General features: G+C 40.0%; 5 protein-coding genes across 9 annotated transcripts in view; 2 read left to right on the forward strand and 3 right to left on the reverse strand.

Annotated features, from left to right (window-relative positions):
- The window catches only part of mrtfbb (myocardin related transcription factor Bb), a 108624-nt gene extending 103469 nt beyond the window's left edge, over positions 1-5155 (forward strand). The window contains 8 exon segments of the mRNA XM_079645186.1: positions 667-802; positions 918-1296; positions 1299-1445; positions 1448-1737; positions 2688-2798; positions 2935-3051; positions 3635-3695; positions 3796-5155. Coding sequence (XP_079501312.1) covers positions 667-802; positions 918-1296; positions 1299-1445; positions 1448-1737; positions 2688-2798; positions 2935-3051; positions 3635-3695; positions 3796-4250 — 1696 coding nt within the window. The 3' untranslated portion in view covers positions 4251-5155.
- Positions 5156-5243: 88 nt separating this feature from the next.
- On the reverse strand, positions 5244-9262 carry LOC307014069 (uncharacterized protein). Of its 4 annotated transcripts, XM_079641761.1 has the most exons (7): positions 9199-9262; positions 8530-8572; positions 8244-8393; positions 7974-8108; positions 7830-7901; positions 6807-6954; positions 5244-6678 (listed from the first exon to the last, which is right to left on the reverse strand). In XM_079641761.1, the coding sequence occupies exons 2-7, from the start codon at positions 8570-8572 to the stop codon at positions 6570-6572; spliced, it is 657 nt and encodes a 218-aa protein (XP_079497887.1). In that variant the 5' UTR covers positions 9199-9262; the 3' UTR covers positions 5244-6569. The 4 variants fall into 4 exon arrangements, with proteins under 4 accessions (XP_079497887.1, XP_079497884.1, XP_079497886.1 ...); XM_079641758.1 differs by having other exon boundaries at positions 7830-8108; XM_079641760.1 differs by lacking the exon at positions 8530-8572 and having other exon boundaries at positions 7830-8108; positions 8244-8372.
- A 109-nt stretch (positions 9263-9371) lies between these two features.
- On the reverse strand, positions 9372-11534 carry snrnp25 (small nuclear ribonucleoprotein 25). Of its 2 annotated transcripts, XM_079641764.1 has the most exons (5): positions 11138-11534; positions 10187-10277; positions 9906-10011; positions 9737-9811; positions 9372-9663 (listed from the first exon to the last, which is right to left on the reverse strand). In XM_079641764.1, exons 1-5 carry the CDS (start codon positions 11360-11362, stop codon positions 9606-9608), a joined length of 555 nt encoding a protein of 184 aa, XP_079497890.1. In that variant the 5' UTR covers positions 11363-11534; the 3' UTR covers positions 9372-9605. The 2 variants fall into 2 exon arrangements, with proteins under 2 accessions (XP_079497890.1, XP_079497891.1); XM_079641765.1 differs by lacking the exon at positions 9737-9811 and having other exon boundaries at positions 9372-9665; positions 9905-10011.
- A 228-nt stretch (positions 11535-11762) lies between these two features.
- On the forward strand, positions 11763-14914 carry polr3k (polymerase (RNA) III (DNA directed) polypeptide K). The gene is made up of 3 exons (XM_079643026.1): positions 11763-12000; positions 12817-12904; positions 14547-14914. The coding sequence occupies exons 1-3, from the start codon at positions 11890-11892 to the stop codon at positions 14672-14674; spliced, it is 327 nt and encodes a 108-aa protein (XP_079499152.1). The 5' UTR covers positions 11763-11889; the 3' UTR covers positions 14675-14914.
- On the reverse strand, positions 14914-21280 carry cdip1 (cell death-inducing p53 target 1). Its single transcript, XM_079643025.1, has 6 exons — positions 21179-21280; positions 19691-19742; positions 18877-19015; positions 18521-18676; positions 17679-17943; positions 14914-16713 (listed from the first exon to the last, which is right to left on the reverse strand). The coding sequence occupies exons 3-6, from the start codon at positions 18950-18952 to the stop codon at positions 16602-16604; spliced, it is 609 nt and encodes a 202-aa protein (XP_079499151.1). The 5' UTR covers positions 18953-19015; positions 19691-19742; positions 21179-21280; the 3' UTR covers positions 14914-16601.
- Between the last annotated feature and the right edge of the window lie 711 nt (positions 21281-21991).

The following is a 21991-nucleotide window of genomic DNA, read 5'->3' on the forward strand; positions in this document are numbered from 1 at the left end:
CCCACATCTCTAAAAAACGGGGGTACCACGGAGCTGATCCAGATTTTGCGTCCGATCACGTAATATCGGAAATGTGGGCTGCTTTACACCCACGGCCCTATCAGAAACGTTGCTATCAGAAAAAGATTGTGACTTGTTTTGGAAGTAATATGGTCTTTGTTTACATTAGCAAGCATCGCTAACACTCAGAGCTAACCTTTACTGGAGAGAGTCTGTGTAAAAAGGCGGGGATATAAAAAGGAACTCAACTTGTGGTAAACCCGCAAGAGAAAAAGCATTTGAGCTCCCCCCTCTCTTTTTTTGGGGGGGGGCTGAAATAGTATGAGGCATGGTTAGAATGAGTGATCTGTTTGGTATTTTGAGCAAAACACTTCATAGATATGTTTTTGATATATTTGTATATATCCGAGACCTTTAATATATGCCTAAAAATTGAATAATAGGAGACCTGTCTAGATCAAAGAACTTGTATTACTTACAACTAAATGAAAACACCTGGTTTTACATAAACTAATAACTGTTTATCCCCAGCTGCTGTTTGTCTCATATATTCTACATTTCCTGCTGACGGCTCCTCACATGGAAGCTGTTGATTGTGAGAAATGGATAATAGTTCAGATTCCATCCCTGATCTTTCCTCCCTTTTTTCCCGTCTTGAAACAACAGACCAACTACTGAGGTACAAAGCAGCTGCTGCAGAGTTGCTCTGAGAGGAAGCGCTGCGTCTCCCCCTGTGCACCTCCGACACACTCAGACCAACCGCAGGCCGGATCACTTACCAGCTAACCTGGATGAGATGAAGGTGAGACGTTGCTGCCTGCACACAGTCTAACAGTAATATGCACCTCAAGCATGCTGCAGACGAGAACGAGCTAGATGTTAAGGAGGTATTTTACCTTTATATGTTATCTTTACAGGTTGCTGAGCTGAAAATGGAACTAAAGCTCAGATCTCTGCCTGTTTCTGGGACTAAGACAGATCTAATAGAGAGGCTGAAGATGTATCAGGAGAACTCTAACCCCCAGACCATCACTGAGACCACAGCCTCACAGTCTGAAAACATAAGGTTAACCCCGCCTGTGTCCCCTATAGCCTCCAAGGTGTCCAGTCTGGGCATCGAGGACAGCCCCACCAGGCTTCCTGATGCTCTGTCTGCAGCCCCCTGTGTGACCTCCCCCCACAGAGCTCCACAGGAGGAGAGTCCCACTGAGAAGAGGCCCTTTTTTAAGGACTCTGAGAAGGACAAACGTCTCCACGAGAAGCAGCGGCAGATTGAGGAGCTGATGCGGAAGCTGGAGCGGAGCAGAGGCTGGTGGAGGAGCTGAAGATGCAGCTGGAGGTGGAGAAGAGGAGTCAGCAGGGAGATTCTCCACCTCACCGCAGCCCTCTCGCTACCTTCAAGGTCAAAGAGGAAAACTTGTCAAACTACTCAGTGTCTTGTGCTTCTCTGGCCTTCCAGTGTTGGTCAAACAAGAGGAGGCGGGTCCTCAGAATCAATTTATCAACCAGACAATGCCTGAAAGCGTGCAGCGAGGTCAGGCTCAGATCATCCTGGCTTCATCCCATCCTCCCTCAGCAGGCGCGATCCAGCTCCCTCCCAGCAGCATTCAATTACACACTACTGTTAGCAGCGCGGCCCCAGGCCTCATCCAGACGTCTGGACAGGTGCCACAGAAAATAGAGGCCTCAGCAGCGCTACAACAGCACTGCAGCGCTCAGACTCAGCCGTCCACAAAGGTAAGAAAACATACGCGTGCTCGCATAGCCTCGGTCCGTCTCTGTTTTACTCGTCACTATCAGCTGTGATTTTAAGCTAGGTTTGGATTTCTTGAAAACGTGTGAGTTGTATGTTATCATCCATGTGTGTGTGTGCACCTGAAATCATAAAGTGTGCTTTCCATGCAGTTAATTCAAGTTAGGTTGCACGTCATACATCTGCTGCAGTGTTATGATGGCTCCGGCTAATCAAACATCAGAGGTTTTTTTAACTTTATTGATTGATCTTTCATGGGTAATGCATCTTTTTTGTTCCCATAATAATAACCCTTCCTTATTCACATCAAAACAAGGCTTGTGGAAACTGGAGCAGGCGCTGAGTGGAGGCTGACAGCAAGCCCTCTGTCGTCCCTCTGCTCTGAGCCATACTAGCAGCCAGAATTAGCAACAGAATTAGCAACTCAAAGCTAGCTGGGGATAACACTCACACTGCTGTCAGTATGTGGAGGGAAAGATGGTGAGGCTTTAACTGATGAGGTACCTAAGAAAAGTAAAACAAAGATACATTGCTAAAAACCTGGAAGTGATGAGCAATCTTCATTTAGGTTGCCCGTAATTTTGTCCCTCAAAAGCAGCTTGGTTGCGACAACAGAAGTGTATGTTGCTCCCCACAAAGATAGTGGGTGTTGTGATGCACAATTTTGCCAAAAACTGCACAGCTCATTCACTGTTAATTCAGATATACATATTTTTTTCGCAGTCATGTGTCATAAAACACTCCTTTTTTTGCGATCTTGCTCTTATTTGACCTTTTATTTCCTCTTGGGTTTCTGTATGATCATACATCAAAGGAATTGCTTTATATTTGAAAATCTACCTGGCAATAAACTAAATTCTGATTTTGAATCTGATGGCATAATTTCATTGGATAATGTGTGTCCCCATGCTGACCTATCTCACTGTCCCTGCAGACATGGATGATGGGTAATGCAGCACAAAGCTTACTCGAAACATTCCCAGTCAGTGCTGGTCCTGTAGGAGCCTCCTCCAGCCAAGCTGGTCCTAAGGATGCTACTAATAAGGTACTTACTCTATTTGTCTGAAGGACATTATGACTCCAGATTTATTTACGTATCGATACAGCGGCAAGTGCATTTGAATGATGTTTTGTCTCTTTTCATTTGGACTGAGCCTCTGTTGTCTTCTCCTCTCTAACAGTCTCCCTGCACCAGCCAGCCAGCGTTGATCATGCCAGACCATGTGTCGAAGTGTAAAGACCCGCCCCGCTACGAGGACGCTGTAAAACAGACACGCAGCATGCTAACAGCTGTTCAGGTGACAATATTCAATAGGAATGTGTAATTGCTTCCTTAGCTAGAGCAGTTTCTTCCTGTGTGGTCTCCTAGGCATATGATGCTGTAGTTAATACTGTGTGTTTACTTTATTGTGTTTTAAAATGTCAAGGGTGATTTGGAAGAAATATTTAATTGTGATTTTTTTTGTATTGAAATTGCAATTGTCTGATGATTCACGATACTGAATGGAAATATAATTTTGGAACATATATTCTAATTTGTATTGAAAGATATTGGAAAATGATCATGCAATGACATGGTCTTTTTTGCCAGGATCTTTCAGAAAAGAAAAAAAGTATTTAGAGTAAGTTTTGTAGGCTGAGAAACCTTTGCAGAACCACCATTTATGTAATAATTATGCCTCCTGCGATTTGAATAGTAGTGTTCCATAATGTGATTTCAATGCTAACTAAAATATTTGGAAGTCATGTTATCTTAATGGGACTTGTCTGGTTAAATGAAGGCTTCATTAATATATAAATCAAATGTATAATACAGTATATCATTGACATTTTTTCTATGGCCACTCAAACCTTTACTTACCTTCCTTATATCTCTGGCAGGGTCCCAGCGCAGCCAGCCAGCAGATGGATGACTTGTTTGATGTGTTAATCGAGAGCGGTGGTGAGAATAATGCAACCTTTCTTTTTAGGACGGACTGAGACATAAAGTATTTTTTAGCTTTTTGGATTCTCACCATGACCCTTTGTGTCCTTGTTCACAGAGATCTCCCCCTTCATCAGACAGGACCCTCCCCGCCTGGACAAGCCTCTCCCTGTGACAGCCAGTGTCACCACCCTACCCATCAGCACAGCTCTGTCCCGCCCTCCCCCTGTGGTCCAGGTAGCCCAGCTTCCTGCAGCGCAGCTCAACCCCTCTGCCAGCTTGGCGGCTCTGACCTCCGACCCCCAGCTGGAGACCCTGCTGGCTGCTCACACGGAGCCCCAAACTCTGACTCTGCTGGAGGAGCTGCACTCCCAGTCCCCCGTGGTCAACATGGAGGTGGACTCCCCCTCCGCTTTGCACTTGCAGAGCACCAACATGGACAACATGGATTGGCTGGACCTCACCCTGTCTGTGCCCGCGGGGGGGGTCAACCCTTTGGACATGTCAGCGCCGGTGGGCGTCTTCTCCTCCGACTTCCTGGACTCACATGAACTGCACTTAAACTGGGAGTGACCGAGGAGATTTCACGCAGCCATCAGACGATTTTTTTTATGCAAGGGAGGTAGTTTCCTGTGTGGATAAATAAGTGCTTTTTGGAGGTGGAGGCAGCTCTGTTTTGCTTTCTGCCCCATAATAATCAGCTCAGTAATAATCGAATATGTGCTGCATCAGTTAAGACGTTCCTGCATTGCTTCCTTTGAGGTCTTTACAGCCTCTGATTGTAATGGGAGACTGACATTAAGTAGGACTGGTACTGGCAGATTAAGATGACAGTGGAAGGAGCTTTTAAAATGTCAATCTTAAATAATTCCACTGTTATTGCTTTCCTTTCGTCCTCCGATCGTAATGAATGTACAGCGTTTTATTGAATGTTGTAAAAGCTGAAAAAGCAGGAGATATGTCCTAATGCTGGTTAAAGATAGGACAAACACTGCATGTAGCTGGGGGGTGTTATGTTGTTCACTCCACCCTGTCTTTCACTATCAAAACAGATTGTAAACACACACCTGCTCAATGTGCCCCCTGTGTAAGTGTAAAATGTGAAGCATAAATCAGATGTTTATATGAGTGTGAATGTGATAATGATAGGATATGAGCCCGCTGAGGTAACATAGTGTCAAATGAGCCCGATCAACCCAGGATTTACTGCAAGAAATTCAATTTCTCAAACAGTTCTGACACGAATTCTAGCATCAGCCAAATCCTGCACACTCTTTGTAAAACCAATAGTCCCAGGGCACAACATTTGCCAAAAACTGGTAAAATATGCAAATTGCTACAGTAGATTTGCATTAACTACAGGTCCAAAAACACCAGTGATATATGGACTGAAATCTGCAATTTTACTAGCCTTTTTGCTTCTGGACAAAAAAGTTATTTTTGCACACTGCCTTTGATATTAAAAAACAAAACACTGATTAGGAGACCTCATTATCTGCTGTGCTCTTGATAAAAATGACCATTCATCGACTCTTCATGGGTTAAAATGATTCCATACATGCCTGCTTGGTTTTTGTTTAGGTAGTTTATTCATCTCTGTGCAGCATTATAATATAAAAACAGACCAACACACTCATCCTACAGAGGAGAAACAACATCCATTAGTATGAACCACTGCTCATTTGGGTTGTTCACTCACCTCACACTAAAATAGCAATACAGTTGATCTGTATTATAGTGACATCTGCTGGCCATACCCAGCCTTTGTGACAGAAAGGTCTGGTCTGACCGCTTTCCTTTTCATTAAAGGTCCCCTATTAAATGCTTTTTAAACAATATATTATAGGTCCCAGATCTATACAAAACATATCTCCAAAGTGTTTGGCTCGAAATACCTAACAGATAATTGTAGCATGCCATAAACCCCTCTATTTCAGCCCTGTTCAAAAAGTGCAGATTCTGTGTCTGTACCTTTAAATGCCATGAGCTGCTGTTGGCCACGCCCCTCTGCGAAGTGATTGGTTGAAAAAAAACAATGGTGCTCTAGGAGGAGATTCAGGTGATAAGGTGGGTGTTACCATGGTTGGTTATTGGCTAATGGTTACACAACCAATAAAACAGTTGTCACATCACAAAGTTGCCAAAATCTGATCAGCTGATTTTCAGACAGGTTTTTATATAAATGGATAAGGACAAAAAGAGAGGGAATCTTTTTTCCCGAAGCTTTCCGAATCTCTTAACACAGAGATGACACGTGTATGTACAAAACACATGAAAAAGTGGATTTTGCGTAATTGGTGACCTCCCGCATAAAAAAAATTACATTTAGTATCAAAGTAACCATATACACAGCATGATGCACCACTGTTGCATTCTAAAGGAATTCACTGTCTGCCTCTGAAGGTTATCGGAATAACTGTTAACAAAGTCATGTGAATGTAGACTAGAGGAAGGTGTTGTAAAAAGGACTGATGACGATGACACTTTTTTTATAGTTATCCTATAAGAACAATAGTGCTTTTTCTGACAATCCAAATGTCACTCTTTAAAAGGATTATGTGCTATAATGAGATGTTTGTGTCGTTAATTAACTGATAACACCAAAGACAAACTCACTTATTAGCCTGTAAAAGCAGATTATAATTTTAAAATGATTGAATTAGAGGTCTGCTTGTCTGCTTTGAAAAAATGGATGTCACGTAATGTCCTTGTCTAAAATATCCAGAAATCTAGGATAAATACAGACACCAGTTTGTCCCTCTTCAACCACTCACATTCGGTGCTCATGATGATAGTAAACACAAACAAATCTGCAAGTGCTGCTGTATGCTACATCTCCATTATTAAGTCTGATACTCTTTCAGGTTCAAGTTCTTACCAACTGCTTTTCTCTCACATCTGTTTAATAGTTATGATTGACGTTCGACACTTTGGACATCTGTGTGTGGTGGATTTGAATCTATCCATGCAGAAGGGAATGAGGCAACAACCAGCAATGCAACTGCAAAATAAGGAACAAAATAAAATGTTAACAGACCTGGAAACATGGCTCTGGCTGCACCAATAATAACAGGCTAAATAATCATCTCATGCCAATATGTCACCGGGATTAAGGGAATGGTTTCATACCCAATTAAAGCCGTCATGAAACACATGAGCCAGGTAACGCTGCTGATGGAGGTAAACGTCTCTGTCATGATGAACTGCTCACACTCAGGACACTGCGTCCTGGTGGGGCGGGGGGGGAGCTTCTCCACGTCCAGAATCACTGTAGGCGCTGTGAAGAACAAAACAACAACTAATCTATGTTTTTCCAACAAAAATCAAACTTAATATTTCTCTAAAACTTCTAGAGGGAACATTCTGAAAAATGGTAGCTAGTAAAATCTCCAGTTAAGTGTCAGTAATTTACATTGTAATTTAATTAGTTATCTGATATAATTCTGGTCAGATTCTGGTTACATTTACTGACACAAGTGCGACAAAGTTGCAGGTGCATGAAGTAAGACATGAGTTAATTCTCTCCAGCATGTGACAGCATGTTTTCAGGTTTAAACACTATATCTCAGGAACGTCAGGAAGAAATGTCTCTTTAATTTGGAACTTGATGAAGTGAGTAGAATTTGGGGCTCAGAGGTCACTGTGACCTCACAAAACCATTTTACTATAGTAGAAAGTCATTATATTTTGGACAAACATGGATGTAACCTGCAATTTGACTGGCTGACAGAGGCCTTTGAAATTTAGCAACAGTATGGCTTAAGTGTTACCACATGTGCTAAATTCATATTTTTACCAGGTGACTTTTAATTTCTGCATGCAAACCCCCTCCCTTCCTGAAAAAAACCCAACAACAAATGTTGTTTACTGATTCTTTTTTTAGGGCCTTTAAAACAAAACTTTTTTTCAACTGTTCTTAAGACTTAAACACTTGGGGGGTAAAACAAATAGACTTAAATGGATCACATAGTTTTCACTGATGAAGCTGAAAAATAAAGAATATTTTAAAGAAAATGTTGCACTGATTACTGACAGAAGTGGGGTGACAATTATTCTCAGTAGATATAACAGCAACACAGTGACTGGGTGCAAGTTCTGTAGAAGCCTTGAATTGAACCGTTAAAAATGTGCATCAGAGCCTCACTAACTCACCGGGAAAATCCGGGTGCTCAACAAAGAAAATTCCAGGACCGTCAGTCACAACCTTCTGGATGGAGGTGATCTCTAACAACAAAGAAAAGGAACACAAAATAAGTATGATGGAGAAACGGTGTGCTGCAGTACATTTGGACACACCTTTCAGGCTGTTCTTCTCATCGCTCCCGTAGACCATGTTGTCGTGGTTCTTCTGGAGCTCTGCCTTCCTCTCCGCCAGTTGATTCAGTTTGTCATCAATGCTGTCAATCTCATGCTGATACGAGTCACCCTCCTCTAGGAAAATAAAAAAAATGACTCGCATGAGAGAGCATAGCTGATTATGTAATATTCAGAATATGTGAGATAGCTACTTCATTCTCCTGTTGTAAATACTTATAGACATTTCTTTAATGCTCATTTATACATCACCTGGCTGTTCAAGTTGAACACGATTCTTCAACTCCTGAAATATGCACTGGAGTTTTTTCCTCTCCAGAAGTTGTTGTCTCTTGAGTGAAAGGTGTTTGAGCTCTGTGGAAATCTTGTTCAGCTCGCTGTCTAAAGAAGTCATGGTGGAGGCTGAAGAGACATGAGCAATTCTTGGACTTTTTTTAACAAAGGACTGATATTTGGTTAAAACATTTTAAGTGCAAAACTCCTCAAAATGTAGCAGACATTTTTTAAGTTTTGCAGTGAGAATGCTCAATGGTAATACCTAAGATATATTCATCCGTCACCCAGTTTTTGTCCACTGACATCTTCTCAAAATAAAGAACAAGTTAGAAAATATTGATTATCTAATAAATCGTAGGATCTATTTTGAAAAATATGTTCCCTCAGGTATCCTTTACTTATTTATCTTCCATGTGACCATTGAACCACATCCATGAAAATGTTAGCAGACCAAACATTTGTAATCAAAGACTGCAGTTGATATCCAATAATAGAAATGTGTTAAAACATTGACACAATGTTGCTGTGCAGCTCTGAATGTCAATAATACAGAATACATTTACATTAGACAAACTGCTTATGATCAAAGGTCGACTGAAAAACACTGCTAACTCAGTGTCCGTTAGCTCTACTACATTTCATATTAATGCTATTATTAAATGCATTTCAAAAGTAGTGGTAATTAATAAGATATACTAAATATTGATCAAACATTGCTTTTCCTTCAAAAAACAAGACGGTGGTAGGAAAAGAAAAAAATGTACAAGATTAATTCAGGTTTGAGCAAGCAAAAGTAAAATAATAATAATTAGTAGATAAAATGCATTATACTCAATACTACACTATATACCATTTCAACTACTACCTTCATACAGTTAATAACATTACAACTCAGTTGAAGATAATATTATATTAAAGAGAATAATGTTACCGTATTTCATCAGCTGCTCCCAGTGTCTCTCGTACAGTTAATATTCAAACCAGGTCAACAAAGGCTGGTAGTGTTTACTCACACCAGGAAATATTCAAATCCTCAGTTCACAGCTGACCTCTCTGGAAAATGTTACAGAATGCCCTTGTTGTCATGCAAGTAAAACTCCAACACACTTTCATATGTTTTAATGTTTGTAGAAAACTTTACAAAATCACAACTCAAGATGTATTTACATGTAGCCTCTTCAAGAAGCGTGCTCATTTTATACTAAGATGTCCCGACTGCCTCAAGCAAGTCATGAGAACTTTGTGAAAGTCATTTGATGTCTGCGTGGCAGGGGGTCCCAGCACACACTGCAGGAACTTTGTTTTTCACCTGACATTTCAAGCGTTGGGTGGGTCGTTTCACTTTTTCCTGAGTCTCTTCATGAACGTCACTTCATCCCGGTTTCGGATCCCGTAGCTGAACAGAGAAAAAAAAAGTCAAACGGTGCAGATGAGAAGACGTGACAGAGGGGATTATTTCATGCACTTACTCCTTAAGCCTCATCTTGTCATCGTCAAGCTTTTCCCCTTGAAATATTAACAGAAAAGTTCTCCACACATACCTCCTGTAAAACAAAGAGAGCAAACAGTGGCTTTTGGTTTGGCTTTTTTCTTAATTTAAAATATCTTCTATGGTTTTGTGTTTGTGAGCATGTTTACCAGCTGACTTGTTTCACTCCGCCTTCACGCTGTTGTTTCAGCTCCATGAATCTGCGGATGGCCTTCTTCAGATCCAGGACGGTTGCATTTTGCACTACAACTATCGCTAAGGGAGGAACGTTTATTTTGTAGATGGTTAATAAAAAGACAGACATAGTAAATGTTTAAATGCAACTTGTGGAGTTATGTTCAAAAACACATAGTGTATATGGAACTACAGTTTTCAGTACTTTGACCAAAGTAATATTTAGAATTCAGCAAAACACACTCTCAACACTTACGCATAATCTCTCCGTCAGCCTTTACAACCCTGACTGTCATGGCTTGGCCGTACTCCAAAGCGATCTGCGAATTAACCTCCTCCAAAGTTACCTATAGATAAAGATGATCAGGTTTCAGGAGAAAATTCAAAGACAATTTACAAGTTTGCCCAATAATCAAAAGAATATGACACTATGACCTGGAAAAACGTTGGCCTGGAAAATAAAAATAAAAAATAAACTTTGACCTCAATTAAATTGTATTTATATTTCACTCTTCCAGAAATACATGATTTGAGGGGTGTACTCTTAGAATGTGTGGTTTGACATTCAATGGAAACACTTGGAAGTGAATTTGACCAATTAAAGGTCCCTGTTCCCCCTCAACTTCCTGATCCTCAACTTCCTGATCCTGAGTCGTGGCTGATCCTGGGTCCTGGATCCTCTATCCTGAGTTCTGGATTTGAGTACTGGACTTCGAGTCGTGGCTGAACCTGTCACTGCGGTCCTGCCTGACTCTCATCATACTACTTCCCTGAAGGCTCCCACAGGATTGTTGACATCCTCGTGGATTCATCTTCTTATTATAGACACATGCATTTCCAAACATTTGGTCTACCTACGCTGTAAAATGTTTTATTTCTTCGATTTACACACGGCATCTATTGCACGTCTGTCCGTCCTGGGAGAGGGATCCCTCCTCTGTTGCTCTCCCTGAGGTTTCTCCCATTTTCCCCTTTAAACTGTGGGGTTTTCTCTGGAAGTTTTTCCTTGTACAATGTGAGGGTCTAAGGACAGAGGGTGTCGTATTGTCATACTGATATTCTGTACAAAATGTGAAGTCCACTGAGGCAAATGTAACATTTGTGATATTGGGCTATATAAATAAACATTGATTGACTGATTGAACTTGAGCACCTGCCCCCCAACAAGTATGTGCTCGGCCCTGTAATACAGACACAACACACAGACCTGAATTGGCAGATCACAGAGTAAAGGGTCCTGAACAAGTTGAGCAAGACCCTCCTCGAATATGTCCAGGATCTCTGGGTGAGGAAGAGTCTCCTCGTCTTCCTCCTCTTCTTCTTCGTCTAAAGCTGCAATCTCGGTCACATTCTCTTTTTCCACATCTTCTTCTTTTACAGACAGTCCTCCTCCAGGAGTTTCCTCACTCTGCTCCTCCGTCATAAACATCATTCAACAGGCCTGTTTGTAAGGATAGCAAAACTATAAAATGAGAAAACTAAGTAAGGGTAAATAAAATGTACCGTAGGACTACAATTTGTCAAAGACAGCTGAAATATTGTTAAATTTGAATTATTTTTGCTGCAAAAAAGCCATGAAATAAACAAACGGTGTGCTGAAATGACATACCGTAAGGAAACCGCAGCTCAGGTCAAATCGTTCCCCCTAAGTGGACTTAAATTCAGACTCTTCTTAACGGTTTTATTAAACGACAAAATGTTTATGTAAATTAATGTTTCTTCAAAAGTGATAGTTATTTGGGATGTGGTTGTTTAATTATTATAAATTCAGTGCCACATTCATTATCTGTATATTTCGTTTCCAAACGAGCGATAATACGAGTAGCACCATCTTCACTTCCGCTGCTCCACATGCACCAGTGTACACAAGTGACACTAAAGCAGTAAGCTAGTTGTGTACAAAACCATACTTATTGAGTTTGTTAGTTTAGTATTTAGCTACATTTATGTGTGGAGAACATGCTTCTCTTTTGTCCAACCTGCGGGAATGTTTTAATTGTCGAGGAAGGACAGAAGTGCATGAGATTCGCCTGCAACACCTGTCCGTATGTTCACAACATCACAAGAAAGGTGAGTTATGTTCGAATTAAATGTCACGCGACACATCATGTCATTTCTAGTTATCAAATATTAGTTGAATCAAAAGACCTTCCTAGCTTGTAAGTAACGTGTCATGTAACTTTTCCTCGACATACTCCACTAATATATTTTCGACAAAATCTACCCTTAGACTTTAGTTTGCATACTATACTATGGCTTTTTCTCATATTTTGCGACATAATGAACTATTAATTTTTTCGTATTTTCGTCATTCTGTATACAATGACTTGTTTTCTTAGTTTCGACAAACTATGCCATGACTTTTTTCAACATAATATGCTGTGACATTTTAAAATAGGTTTGGCATAGTATGCTGTGACTTTTCTCGAAACAATATACAATTACCTTTTATTTATTTTTAAGTAGTAGTGCCAATTTATTTGTACATTTTTTAATTTTACTATCTCTTTTTGTGTGCATATTTTCGACATACTATGTTGATTTTTCAGATTGTATTTGAATATTTTAAATATGTTATATGTATACTGTTTATTTATTTTTTGCATATTTGCAACATACTATACTGTGTTTTTGTTTTTTTGCACATTTGTGACATACTATACTTTTTTTGCATATTTTGCTATGTGTTTTTTTATTTATTTTCGACAAACTATACCATGACTTTTTTCAACTTACCATACTAATTATTATTTTATACTTGTACAGTCTAGAAGGCCTTATTTTATCGTTGCATGACATTTGACCACACTTTACTAAGATTTATTTTTTCATAAAGATGGTACTGCTGGCTCACACGTGGCTGTGTTTGACATACTTTTTCTACAGGTAAATTACAGGAACTTTCCCAAGCTGAAAGAGGTGGATGATGTTCTTGGTGGCGCTGCAGCTTGGGAAAACGTTGACTCAACTCCTGGTAAGTGACATGAAAACGATCCACAGTATTAAGGCTTTAGTTTTATGATTTTTCCAGAGACCAGGCCCTTTCTCATTTCTGAGATTCCTCTCCTCGACTCCTATCCTCGTGTCTTAGTCCACAGGAGATGCGAGCGGAGGAGCCGAGGAGGGGAGCCGAGGAGAGAGGAGGGGAAGCAGCAGGCGGTTAGAGGAATGAGAACTCCTCTCCTCTGAGCGGTCATTTTAAAGAGACATTCATTAATGATGACAGGAGGCACAGCAGCCCTCCGTCTGATGGACAGATGTGTTCATGACCACTTATATATTTACTTTGATTCATTCACAGTGCGGTATAATGAGACAATAACAGGCTACAGATGCGGACATATACACACATTTATATATATTTATATAAATATATACAATTTCAGAATCAAACAAGTATGAGAGCACTCTCATAATAACGTAACACTATCAGAGACTGGATATATCCCCACCCCCCCCCCTCTCTGGTCGCTACAATGAGGGAAATAAATTACGGGCGAAAAGTTTTATTTACAAGTATTAAAAGTAAGCAGAGGACACCAAACCAACTGAGACCCGTCTGTCCGCTGCATCTACGCCCTGTACAACACACACACCTACGCACTGTACCACGCACACCTACAGCTCCTAAAGCATATAATCAGGCTACAGCTGTTATGTATTTTATTATGTGAAGCACTAAATGGTTTTAGAAAAATATTGACTCTTTGTTTGTAGATATCTACTCAACTAAAGCAAATAAAGAGAGTAGGCCTGTTATACTGAGTGATATATATTTTACACACTGCTCTGCTTTCTGCACGGACCTCACAGCTGTTCTCACTGTAAACATCGCGTCGCGATGAAAGCAGTTAATACAATAATATCCAAGGGATGCATGCAGAGCTGTCATTGGCTGAGATCAGTCCGGTCGCGCGTCAAGACTCTTTGAAACATCTCTGTTACCGGAAATACATCCGTGGAGGAACCATCAGTGTATCCCCGGTTATAGCTCCTCCACAGAGCCTCCTCGATGCTCGGTCCTCGATGTGCATTTAGAGAAATGAGATGTCCTTCAACATGGCGCGCTGAAATCCATTTCCGGGTCACTACCGGAGTACCGAGGATTCGAGGAAGGGAAATCTTTGAAATGAGATACGGCCCAGTAATCTTAGATCTGTTGTCTTGATACATTTGTGTCTGTCTGCCACCTCAACAACCCTGCATTTTCTCTGTGACATAATGACTTTGCTTTTTATTATTGTTTAAACCTGTCATTCCCACATGTCCTCACTGACAATGTTTACTCTTTCATAGATTGTTTTCTTTGTAGCACATGACATTCATACGTGTGGCCTGGGTTTTTATGTTTTTTCTTTAATTGAATACATAACATTTCTAGTAAAATCTCAGCATCAATTCATCTCTTACAATTGGAAATGCTGTTATTTGTAATCAAATATTTAATAGAATAAATCAAATGTGCATGCTCACAGATTTGGAGACGATCTTGATTTACTTTGTCGTCTCAAACCTGTCTTCTCTTTTACACAGCATAAACCAAATATGGCTACAGTAACTCTAGGGTTTGGAGTGATTCCAGACTGATGTTTCATTCTGCTTGTATCACTTTACAGAAACGTGTCCAAAGTGTGGGCATTTGCGGGCGTATTTCATGCAGATTCAGACCAGATCAGCTGATGAACCGATGACGACCTTCTACAAATGCTGCCAAGCCCAGTGTGGACACAGATGGAGAGACTGAAGGATTAGCACTTTGGAAATTGTATTTAATATAAAAATGATGTTTATCTGGCAAAGATACTACCTTCAGACTTCGTTTTTTAAGCCTATATCTATTGTGAACAGGCTCTGGTAGTTTCGGGCATTCTTCTGATGATTCCCATTTATTTTGTTTTTGTGTTTGCAGGTGAGATTTCCATACATTTTTTACTTTGCAGACATAGTTCATTTTCCAAACAACATTAAAATGAGTTTCATCAATCATCATGTTCTGATTTTTATTGATAAAATAGTACCTGTATACAACAGTCAAACAAATGTTGACATAGTTATACATATCACAGACATTTAGAGAGCAATGCAGACCAGCATTATGCACAAGAATGGCATACAGTACTTCGTATTAAAAGTTCAATGCAATCCTTCAAATCAAAATTCACTTTCTCACACAGTTTAGCTAGCCTCAAGAAGAAGAAAAAGAATCCAATGCACATAGAGTCCAGGAACTAGCCAGTGACAATTCTTTGTTTTGAGGTGTGGCTCATGCAGACAAACTGCACATTGTGAGAGAAGGTGGTGGGCAGATTGAGCATGCTGTGGTGGGCACACAATGGATGTTCCATTGTTAGTCATCTCTATGGAATCACATTGTTATTTTGCAGGATATCTGATACAATCATTTATTAGAAGCTTATTCCTAACAGAGATGTTCACTATTTAGTATTAGTCAAAATACCTCGGTATTTGTTTTCTAACATGCATCTGAACAATGCAGGTAATCTTAAAGGGCTGATGCCATTACTAGGAGGGCTACAGGCTAAACATGTCATGTGATGATGATGGTGCCACCACGGTCATTTGTTTGCCAACATGGTCTTATAGAGAGGACGTAAGATTGCCAAGATGCCATGCAGTGTGTCTCGTTAAGTAACAGTACACCTCTTTTGTTGGCTCTACTTAAAGTCTACCTAAATATTACACTGCTTTTACTCATGAGATGACACTGTGAATCCTCAAATCTCCCAAACACTAACGAGGTGGATGAATGCATCAGAGGGCAACTTAAAGTGCAAATGTTTGATTTACTATCAAAATAAGTACATAATGGACCTGGGCAGGACTGTAAATCACTAAATACGTGTGACTACTGACTGAGAGCCCAGAAGATTATTAAATATAGAACGTAACATGAATCTTGGGCATTCCTAAACAAGCAAATACATCTATTTAAAATGGTTCGTTAGTTTGCTCACATTCAGTACGGGATAATGATTAAAAGGAAAAAACTAGGTTTGTTAGAGCAAAGGTCGGACATAGACAAACATGTTCACAGTTATCCATATTAACATGTTAAGCTAGTGGATAAAATATCTGAAATAAATACAGGAAAAAAATAACAAAGCTAACCCAGCATGTTCGACTTCAATACGTTTGCTTCTCAGCAAGATTCACAGATGAATTTAATAAATAAAGTGACCGTTTTCACAGTTTTCACTAACTGACCGTTTCTATCCAGTATCTTTTGCCATTCACATGCGTAACTTCACTAGCCTTTTCTTCAGGTGTCTATACAGGACCAGATGCACCAATGGGCCTGATGCTTATCCACCTGTGCGGATATCTAAGTGTCCGACATCTTCTGTGAGATTTGTACATTTTAAATGCATGTTTTTTTACATGAAAGAGTTATGCTGAAATATATATACAGTAAATACTCTGTGAATAATCAGAAAACTGCACTTACAATTTAAGAGGGCTTCACAACACTTTGCAAAAATGGAGGGAAAAGCCTGTTACTACCAGCAGGAGGAGCTCTGTGTGTGTGTGTGTGTGTGTGTGTGTGTGTGTGTGTGTGTGTGTGTGTGTGTGTGTGTGTGTGTGTGTGTGTGTGTGTGTGTGTGTGTGTGTGTGTGTGTGTACACGTCTCTGTTGCATACTGCTGTCGGTGGTTAGCATATACGCTTGAATGTGTAAATGTAGCCCTTACAGTACGGGCAGGTGTGTGTCACATCCTTCAGGTCGTCAATCAGACAGGGAATCAAGCAGCAGCCCAGATCACACCTGGGGGGGGGGGGGGGGGGGAATGGCAAATTAAGACACCTGCACATGATTGTTGATGTTAAATCCAATCCAATTAAATGAAATCAAACGTTTTTGCTGAACATGCAGGATTCAGCATAACTCTTGTGATAAGAGAAACTTCAGTATCTCTGTAATAGCCTGTTTATGTTCTGCATTCATGAGGACAGCTTCTGTTAAACATGTTATAAATGAAGTGTAAATAAAAAACTATAGGGATCCTACTCAAATACAGGTCTGTGCGTAAAATACAAAATAGGAATTGTGAAACTGTCCCCACCAGATGTATGTACATTTAGTCTAGAACAGAAACGTTATTTGCATGTGCCAAACCATAAAGTGGTAAACTGGCTTTGCATATAGACGGGTTACTGAGAACAGGCAGAATGAACAAGTAACAGTTCAAAGGCATCATTCTGAGTTTGAGCAACGTTAGTCACAGAGTCGATCAATGGGGAAATTGGGAACTATTTTGAAAATCAATAAATTGTTAGATGTTCATGAAGATGCTGTATTTCTAGCATATGGAGGTTTCCGGAAAAAACATTGTCTTTGACTTTTAGAAAATGGAAAGGGCATTTTTCAGTATTTTCTGACATTTTGTAGACAATAAAACAATTGATACATTTATAAAACAATCATAGTTGCTGACACATAGTCATTTTGTATACTTTAAATCAAAGTGTTTATCAATTTAGGTTTTAATAAAACCCAATGACAAGCTTGAGGCTCTGAGTCAATGATATGAATAAGTGTAATGTTTTACAATGTTTTTGATTGAAAATAAACTCATTTGAAACACCAAGAAGGCAAAAATTAGCACAGCCATGAAATCCCTTCATTATTTCACTCTTTCAAAATAAGTCCTAAGTAATACCTATTCAACAAAGGACTTCCAAGGATGCAAAAAGGAGCTCTTAGGGGCCTTTAATCAGTCTTCTACTCACCCTACAAAGAAGCAGAAGAGGCAGAAGAGTGTGTTCATGAGGCCCACATCGTGGGAGATGCGGGTGACGATGGCCTGCTGACAGTGCGGACACACAGTCTGCACCGGGGAGGTCTGGAACATCTCCCCCTGCAGGACGGTCACAGTGGTGGCAGCTCCAGGAGGAGCCAGGACGGTGGCTGTGTGCCCCCCCATGTGGACAAAGTGACTGGGACCAGGGCCCATGGGTCCCGGCATCGGAAAGTGACCGGGCGGGTAGGAGCCACCTGTACAGGAGGAAGCAGCACTTAATATACTGCATCAGCATTTTTCTGATAATTGTGCAATGGTAATAATGCCAAGACCAAACAACCATTTCCAGTTTTATAATGACTCTGCAGCAAAGTTGTTGGAAGCCTATCGGTTACAAAGAGGTTAAGTAAGGATTAACATGCTGACAGATTCTGCGGTTTTTCTTTTTTAGACTAGGGAATATTTAGTTTAAACAGATTGGTGAAGTTGGATTTATCGTTTTCCTTAAAGTTTGCTGAGATGTACACAAGTTCTACTTCTTTATGGTGTTCTTTCCAACTGTGAGTACGAGGCAAGCATTCATTAGGTCAGAGCTGCATTTAATGTTTGCTCATGTGAATAGTGGTTCATGTGGATTTGGGAAAAATGTACTGATAAATGTCTGTATGATATGATTCTTTAAAAAGCTTTAAATGTGATGATACAGTTTGCTGTAGTGTAACCTTGGAGAATCAGTGAATGTTCAATTCATTAAATGCAGATTCATTTGTGCTGAACATTACATCAAGTGTGTTTACAATGTTTTTGTATGTAGCAAACTGTCTGCAGCACCTTGGGGTAGAGGCATGGGCATGGGCATGGGCATGGGCATGGGTCCGTCTCCAGGAACATGGGGGGGCAGGAAGCCGGGGTTTGTGGCCTCATAGGGTGGAGGGCCATAGTCTGGAGGTAAGGGCTGTCCCTGTATAGGAGCATTCCTCAAAGGAACTGCAAATGAAAGATAACACAAAGGGGAAAAAGGTATTAAGTTGATAGGATGGCAAATCAGAAGTTTTAACAAACTCAGAGACTAGTATTAAAATCTCCATGGTGACATCTGATTCAAGTCACAATGATTTAAATGTGGCCACACACTGCATCTGTGCCTGTTAACATTCACCACAATCCTGCATGCTTGGTTTTATTACCAGGTTGTCCATTCTTCTCCTCAAGGAGGGGGGCGCTGGGACCCCCGGGGTACGGAGGAGGAGGATCACTGGACATTCTGGCCGGATGTATGTATAGGGAAAGGGGTTGGACACGGTGCTCCCCTCACAACTCTTTATTCTGTGAGAAGAAAAAAAACACATGCCCAGTTTGAGTCCCGCGGCTCATTACTCTCTGACACAGACTCCTCCCAGGTTGTAAAATGTTCCAACAGCAGGCAGAGAGGCTAATGAAGTACTCTGTGTAACTGCTGATGTCAGTCTGCAAATAAAGCAACCGAGTAAAACGCAGTGACATTTTGATCAGCGTTGTGATGCCCTGGTTGATTGGAACACCCTCTACTATCATTGATTTGTGAAAATGACAATGTAAAGCCTATCAAAACTGCGCTTTTAAAATGATTAAAAACTAAGACAAAAATGATGGCTTGGCTGTAGAGAGCTACAGGTACATCTGAACATTACATAACAGAGCATTGTGAAACTGCATTTACTGGGGGAGAACATGTGTAAGTGAGGGAAACGGGAAGGGGCTCTTTCAGTTTTTCCACGGTTAGTGACGCAAGGCATTTCCTTTTTCAAATAGCCAAACAGGAAAGTGTAGATTGTAACACAGTTACAGTTTGTGTGTAAACTGTAAAAGTAGAATTACAGAATAACACCTGCGTACAGTCAAGAACAACAGGCCTGAAATAAATACTACCTTTGTGAAAAATCACTATCACTTTCATTCAGACTGAATGTTGCTGCTTTTCTGTGGTTTATTATTGCTGCTAATAAGGGAAAAGATCATTACCTGCTACCAAAAGAAAGATCCCTCCTGAGGAATCTGGCAAATGCGCTTGGACCTGTAATATGACAACAATGTAAAAATTGCATTAATAACAATAACAATGTCACAAAAGAGGCTGCGTTGCCCAACATCTGAGTGCTTCTATATGGACCTTAACATTCAAATATTTCATCTATAAATTAACTGTTTTCTCCAAAGAAAACAAGTTATTTAGCACAAAATCCATGTTTTCTTCCTTCGTAAGTCCTCCAGCTTTAATTTGCATAACATTTCCTGAAACTGTACAGGTTGACACTGAAAGACAAAAAATATCTTATGTAAAAATATCACTCCAAAAAAAGCTACATAAATTGCTAAAGCAATTAAATAAGAATTGATGAGATGGATAGATGTCATTCAAAGTCACTTCTTTGGCTATGATAAAAATCGTTTCTTTTTATTTTCTCCATGACCGTATTCTTGAAGAACATGTTTTTTCTTCAGCTGATTATGGTATTGTTGTGTTACTAAAACATATCTAATAAACCAATAACTGCTTACTACTAAAGTTGATCACTTCAATACACAGTGGCGTCATTTCTGGCGCAATAATAGAGAGAATAGAGAGAAGCAAAAGCTGGTGAATCATTGTTTGGAGGAGAATTGCAAGGGCATTTATCACTCAACAGTGTTCTCTCAGAGAGATTGAAGTATCTATCATTCAAATCTCAATCATTTCAGAAATGACCAAAGTCCTCTAACAAATGGGCCAGAGCCCAAGACTGCAGAGCTGCCTCCTGGGCTCTGGAAATAACCAGCTGAGAGAAACCAAAAAGAGGAACACCATTGCAATCACAAGACTTTATGAATCTACCGTTTTGTAGGACAATAAATTAACCCTTATTCAAATGTGCTGGGAGTCATTTCTCATAAATTAACGCCAATGCTTCTAAACTAACCTACTAGCTAACGTTAGCTAGCTGATGTTTGTTTTAATCCTTCCCAAGATAATCCAGCTCAAAGCTACTTGCACAACTAACCATGAATAATTTAGTGACGTAACGGGGGCTAGCTGTAAACAGCATGAATGTAAACTTGAGTGGGGCCGTGTATCTAGTGCAAACACCTTGCATTATCATTAACGTTAACATGGCTAACGTAACGCAGATAAGCGCAGTGGTGTTCGCATCACTAGTGTTGGCTTAAAGACACGTCTTAGGCCATTTGTCTAACCCGGCTTTTAAAAATAGGGTGAGAAAAAAGACTGACAGCGAGCGTTTGTTTGTTCTCAACTGGTAATTTGGAAGACAACAAGGGTGTGCTTGTTCAGTCCGAGAAAACATGTTGGCTAGCCGTCGTTAGCCAGCTAGCGTCGCCATTCTAGACTGCAACAACTGACTGACTGCCCCGAAACATGCCCGTTAAAAAGCTAAACGGCTGTCGCGTTATGAAACATAATATCTGGTCGTGACCGAAATGATGCAGCTGTCATGGTGCTGAAAGACAAATTACCTGCTTTAGAGAGACTCTGCCTGTCACCCCGCGGTCGTTGCTGAAGTTGCTTGACGTTTGCAGCTCCGAGTCAACATCCGCTAGAACGGATTTACACCCACGTCATTAACTATGATGTAAACAGAAAGGGAATTGTTACAAAAAAAATACATCTTCCTTGAATTGTTCTGTTTTGAGTTAAGTTGCATTCAGATGATTACCTTAACATGTAAATATTAAAATGATACTAATATCAAAATATCAAAACAACAACAAATACAAATGGATAAAGTCATTTATTTTGAATGTGTTCACCGGAAGTGTTAGTGTATCTCCGTTGACGCTAGCTTTAACATTTCTAGCAGGTGACGTTAGACTGGTTAAAATCATAGACAGTAGGTTAAAATATTACAATCACAGTCATCAAACTCAATGCATCAACATGCTGTTATAGTCAAGCTAAACATGAGTTTTATATGTTTTGTATATTGATAACGATTGTTTCGACCCCACTAAGTTTCTCTTAGAGAAGGCAGTGGACACGTCACGTTCGTATAGTCTTAACTACAAATTCAATTAGTTAGTCAGTGTTTACTAGATCGAAAGTTGCACAGTTATGCGTATATTTATAATAATCTAACTTCATTGTCTCCCTCTCTAACCCTCTGCAGTTGAGGTTTGGTTAAAATGTTGCAGACTTTATATTCATTTTATAGTTTAGTTGTGAGTATGTTATTACAGTGCTTTAAAGTGACACAGAAATGAACAAATGACAACCTATTGCTGGGTTTTTCTTTTAAAATTGACAATTTATAGGCCTATGAATCATTGAAA

Source organism: Notothenia rossii (assembly GCF_949606895.1).
Source record: "Notothenia rossii genome assembly, chromosome: 8".
Lineage (NCBI taxonomy): Eukaryota > Metazoa > Chordata > Actinopteri > Perciformes > Nototheniidae > Notothenia > Notothenia rossii.